This window comes from Urocampus carinirostris, chromosome 5, assembly GCF_059441175.1.
Source record: "Urocampus carinirostris isolate Australia breed hairy pipefish chromosome 5, RoL_Ucar_1.0, whole genome shotgun sequence".
Classification (NCBI taxonomy): Eukaryota; Metazoa; Chordata; class Actinopteri; order Syngnathiformes; family Syngnathidae; genus Urocampus; species Urocampus carinirostris.
The window spans coordinates 39987062-39993061 of NC_142353.1; the positions used below are offsets into that span (position 1 = coordinate 39987062).

The 6000-nt window shown below is 41.2% G+C and overlaps 1 protein-coding gene across 2 annotated transcripts in view; it reads left to right on the forward strand.

Annotated features, from left to right (window-relative positions):
• The window catches only part of LOC148366390 (protein crumbs homolog 2-like), a 51152-nt gene extending 45839 nt beyond the window's left edge, over positions 1-5313 (forward strand). For both annotated transcript variants that reach the window (XM_088335217.1, XM_088335218.1), the window contains exons 11-13: positions 60-176; positions 301-427; positions 4819-5313. In XM_088335217.1, the coding sequence (XP_088191343.1) occupies positions 60-176; positions 301-427; positions 4819-5040 (466 nt within the window). In that variant the 3' untranslated portion in view covers positions 5041-5313. The remainder of the gene's footprint in view (positions 1-59; positions 177-300; positions 428-4818) is intronic.
• Positions 5314-6000: the final 687 nt, after the last annotated feature.

A 6000-nucleotide genomic window follows, 5' to 3' on the forward strand; every position in this document is an offset into this window, starting at 1 on the left:
ATGACAATACAAGGAAATTATTATTATTATTATTTGCATACTATTTCTTTGCCCAACAGGCGTCGATTCCCCCCAGCGGCATGCGATGCCAAAACCGAGTGCCTTAACGGAGGGGTTTGCATTTGGGGGGACACCGGGGGCAACTGCACCTGCAAACCGGGTTACACCGGTGCCAGGTGAGTCCTACTCATATCCTGCACACTTGCGTTAAAGCTTGTCAGGTCAGGTTGGTTTATTAAAGGTGCCGGCGAAGGTGTTTGTCAGATCCTGTTGATTTAAAACCCCGTTGATGTCTTTCAGGTGCCAGACAGAAATAGACGAGTGTGAATCCAGTCCTTGTCTTAATGGCGCCACTTGTCTAGACAGACTCAACCACTTCCAGTGCGTTTGTGTGCCAGGCTATAGCGGCTCATTGTGTGAAGCCAATGTAAGTGAAAATAGAACCTTTACATCAATTCAGTTGACTAATTGTGGATTAGTTCCTGCCGTATAAGCAGGAGAATACAGGTTATTCTCTTGCTTACTCAACACTTCACCTTAGCTCAGACACAACACATACAAACAAACAGAAAGTCAAGTCATGTTTATTTGTAGAAGCAGTGTCTGAAACTCATGACAAAAAGTTACTAGACACCAGGGCAGACAACTCTGAAAAGTTACCCTTTTCACAACTTGAAACACAATAAGATGACTAATCGCAAAAAATCCATTGTTGCTAAGTATTAAGTACAGTGGAACCTCGATTCTCGACCATAATCCGTTCCAGAACCCTGTTCGAAAACCGATTTGTTCGATCACCGAAATCATTTTTCCCATTAAAAAGAATGTAAATCGTTTTAATCCGTTCCAACACCCTGAATGTTTACCTTGAATGTTTAACGTAAACTGAAGCTAACCCAGGCAAATCGTACGTTCGCGTTATCGTAATCTTCCGTACGAAAGATTACGCTAACATGAACGTGTAAAAATAAAAAAATCAGGTCGTTTACAAGTCATTTAGCTCCCGGGTCTCCACAACAAGTGGTGAGCGGTTCATTGGAAAGGGGGCTCCGTTCCAACACCCTGAATGTTGGGCTCCGTTCCAACACCCTGAATGTTTACCTTGAATGTTTAACGTAAACAAAGCTAACCCAGGCTAATCGTACGTCCGCGTTATCGTAATCTTCCGTACGAAAGATTACGCTAACATGAACGTGTAAAAATTAAAAAAAAGGATAAAGAAAATAATTATGAATAGGATTTCTTACCTTTGTGGTGGTCAGCAGAAGGCGCAGGTGGACCGTGGGGTATGCCCTAGCAAGATCAGACACTCGCACACCTCCTTCATATTTTGCTATTATTTCTTTCTTAAATGCAATAGTTGTACGCACTACTTTTCTTTTTTCCCCTGTAGCAACTTTGCTGCTTGCACTGACTTTCTTCGGAGGCATAATGGGGCTAAAACACTTCGTACACCTATAATAAAAGCGAAAGCAAAACAAAGCACGTCCGCACGCGATAACAGTTGGTCATGAAAAGAGCCCTCTACACCTGTACGCCACTCAGCATCGCACCCTAGCGTACACACTCATGCATTACCAGCATTCGAACTCCGATTTTTTGACCAAACAGCGAAGCAAGAATTTCCTGAAATTTTTGGTCGGACTCTGAGAGGCGTTCGAAAACCGAGGTTCCACTGTATTGATAATCAGAATATATAACAGAACAACACTTTAAAATTAATTTTATTGCAAATCTACTCATAACATTCATTGCATGTATATGACATCGCTGTTTTCCATCTGCCATCAGTATGCATCTGTATTTACTCATCTTCATTCATGCAATGTTTGCGTTGCGTCATCAGCTACTAGCCACGTGAACTCCTCTTTCCACGATGCTTTTAATGTACGTTTACGCTTTGTAGCGTCATCAATTTTGTTAGCTTCTTTTGAATCATTCTTCTGGGGCCGAGGTTTTGGCATGATTCCTAACCGATTATCCATTTTTCTTGTGTTCTCTGTGCGTCTACTTTGAAAAATGATATGCAAATGCACGACCTTATAACGCTCGGGAAAGTCCGGAAGCACTAAGTTATTCGATGCAGGCTTCTGATTGGCTGCGGGGTATGCAAATTGCCAAACAAAATTCAGAAATTTCCAAACCGAATGAAGATTTCGAAATCGAAAAAAAAAAAAACCCGGGAGATTTTTTTTTTCTTGAAAAAGTTGTCGGCCAAAGTTGTACGCCCGACGTAAAACTTGCAGACGTTATTTCAAACACTGGTATACCTCTTTATCACAAGAAGTCTCAAAGGGCTGCACAGACTATTACAGACTATGATTAAACCATCCCCTGATCTGAAACCTACATGAAGGCAAGGAAAATCTCAAAACCTTAGCATGAGGAAAATGAAACAATCTTAACGACCGTGAAGATCAAATTCACTTACAGAATTTACAGAATGCGTTGCGACATAAAGTTTCTTCCTGGGGGAATGACAGAAAATGAGAAGCACTGCTCTAGGCCAAAAAATGCATAAATATTTAAAATACAACATTGGAGCACTGTGACTTTCAGATAGCCTTGGCTATACTGTACTGCCTCCGCTTTTAAGGCCAACGCTGATTCGCTATATTTATCAGTTCCCCGACACCATTTAGGATGTAATCTAATTGTTTGGTGGAGAAATATTAGTAGATATTGTTCACAGTCTCAATGTTTTTGATGGGTTCTTCGTTCCCGAATTTGACCTTGAGTTACAGCTTGCTTATACAATGTGATGATAGTCTATAGCAGGGGTCAGCAACCTTTTTTGGTGTGGAGTGCCACTTTCAAATGTCCTTGTAAACCAGTGTGCCACACCAAGATTAATGACTTTCAAAACATTTTTTTCTATATCCAACAGAGCTGTCATTTTACACCAGTCCAAATATACAACATGGATTGACATTTTAACCGTATAACTCATTCATTTTCAACCCTTTTTGAACCAAGGTACACTTTTATTTATAAAAAAGTTCCGTGGCACACTGTCGAAAATGTTTGAAAATTAAGTCATGTCAAATATTTCACTGTACTACCGCATAAGCAGATAATTAGCATATAAAAAGAAGAAAATAATACTTAAAAAAAAAAGAATGACGTGCTTAATGTTTGATTTTTTACAGTGCAATCTCAAACAGCTTTGTTAAAGAAATGAAGTTATTAAATGTACTGTGCTACCTCAAAAGCAGATAATTAGTACATAAAAAGTATATAAAAATCAACTGCTACCTACTGATATGGATGACTATTACAGTTCCTCGTCTGAAGATAGCAAAAATACTGAATAATGGCCTGATTTTTTGGAAAGATAAAATTGGGCAAATTTCAGCGGGCACTCCGGTTTCCTCCCACATTCCAAAAACATGCATTTCAGGTGAATTGGCCGGTCCAAATTGTCCCTAGGTGTAACTGAGCGAGTGAGTTGTCTGTCCCCGTGTGCCCTGCGATTGGCTGGCAACCAGTCCAGGGTGTCCCCTGCCCACTGCCCTATGATTGCTGGGATGGGCTCCAGCATCCCCGCGACCCTACTGAGGATAAGCGGTGCAGCTGATGAGATGAGATGAGATGAGACTGGACAAGGTCTCAGGGCACACTAGTGTGCCCCGGCACACTGGTTGAAAAACACTTGTATAACTGACCAATTTATCTTCCACTATTCTTGTTTATCAATCAACGAAAAAAGGAATATGAATAACTAGTGGAAAGGCCTGTAGCCATCCATGACTTAAACTTTTTGCCACAAGAATTAACCAGAACCAACCATTTTTCATCAAGAACGAACTCCAATCAAAAAACAAGTGCTATGGACAGCTACCATACCATTCGTCAATGATATCTTGTTGCAGAAAATATCAAAACTTGAAATAACAGCAGCAAAGCAGAAGGCACGCACGCACGCACACACACACACACACACACACGCTTCTCTAAAATATTCACCATCAATAAATGGTTTTCTGTGCTTTGCTATGCAGTGAGCAATGGTATAGCTTGCTTCAGTGCTGGTGTTTTTAGCAGTGACAAATGTTTTCCAGGTCTCTGTTTGTTTGCCGTGCTTGGACACTGCGCGTTTTAATGTCTCCGCCATGTCAGATTCACCCTTGAATTCATGTTCATGTTTCGTCTCGTAATGACGTTAAACACTTGCTGTGCGAGGTACAACGCTCTTGAGGCATAATGCACAAAACAGCACGGTCATTTTTTGCATAAAGCCTCATTAGTCTGTCCACGCTGGCTGGAAAGAACGAGATGTTTTCGCCCGAGAAGCCGTCATGATTCGTTCATGTATCGCGCGCGTGTGTTTCGCTGGGTTAAAAAACGGATCTCTCCTCTGCGAATGCCGCACAAACACGCACTGACACACGGAGGGGCGCTAACGTAAAGCCTTTAGATAACATGGCGTGCAACTGAAAATGTCTAAATTTCTGGTAAAAATATAATCATTATTATTTTGCGGTGCGCTGGCCTGCCACTGGTTAACTCCTAGGAAGTCCCAGGATGCCGACCCCTGGTCTATAGTTTGCAATAGTCTGTGGTCTGTGCAGCCCTTTGAGACTCCTTGTGATTAATGGTGTCACAAATAAACATGACTTGACTTGATTGAGGTTTTGATTGTTTTCCATGCGCTCATGTAGGTCTTAGATCAGGGGATGGTGTAATAATAGTCTGTAGTTTGCAATAATCTGTGGTCTGTGCAGCCTTTTGAGACTCCTTGTGTTTAAGGTTGTCACAAATATACATGACTTGACTTTCTATATCCCTTTTAGTAATAAATCGCATTTGTTCTTGCAGAAAAAGGAGCAAAAGGAGCGTATCCCTTGGCTGGTGGTGACCATCCCCCTCATCACACTATGTGTACTACTAGCTATCCTGGTGATCTTCTTCCTTATCATGACCGCCCGGAAGAAGCGTCAGTCGGAGGGCACCTACAGTCCCAGCTCACAGGAGGTAGCTGGAGCCAGGTTGGAAATGGGCAGCGTCCTCAAAGTTCCCCCTGAGGAGAGGCTAATCTAAAACATCCTATGAGAGAGAGCAGAACTTCTTGGCTCTCAAGGGCCTTGTTGCCTATCCACAATGCCCCGGAAAAAACAAAATAGGGGGCATGTCTGATGGATCTAAAAGACTGAAACTTCATCTTGGGGAAACTACTGATGCTGAAGAGCCTCGTGTTGATAACGTCAAATCCCATAAGACTATTTGCATAGATGTCAAACGTCGCAAAGACAATCTCAGTGTTTAAAGAGATTGGACTCAAATTGAGACCACTATCATCATTTTCATCCTTAAAAACACTGATACATATATATATATATATATATATATATATATACATATATATATATATATTTTTTTTTTTTTGATACAAAATGGCACCTTCAAAACAGGTGCGTCCTGACCAACCCAATACTAAATAGAGCCTCAATTATTTATTACACATTATTAAAAAAATCAATGTGTTTCCCAACAATATATTTTCTCTCTATATATATACAGTCATGTAAAATACTGCTGTTTTTATACAATATTTGTACACCAATAGATTTTAACTGAGGTTTTAGACCAGCTGTGGGCAAACTATGGCCTGGGGGCCAGATTTTATTCCGGCCCGCCATGGAAACATGGTAAAACTATAATGAAAATATGTATAAAATGATAAAAATGAATATAACTAGCAAAAACGTGTTCATTTGGTACTAGTCATATCTCCAGTGCCCCTGAATGTCAAGAACCAGAACAGTATCAGGACCCAAACGTGTGACGTTACTCACACAAGCCTTTTATTTTACGGGGAATGGGGAATCATGCACGTTAGGCAGCAGTCTGGCGTGAAATGATAGGAAGCCAGAGGCCGACGAGATCGATACCAATTGCCCGAGTAGATTTCGGACGGATGGGGTCGATACCGGACAGGACGGATGGACAGGATTGATAATGAAAGAGCGTATCGAAAATAAACGGGACAAACTAGACAGG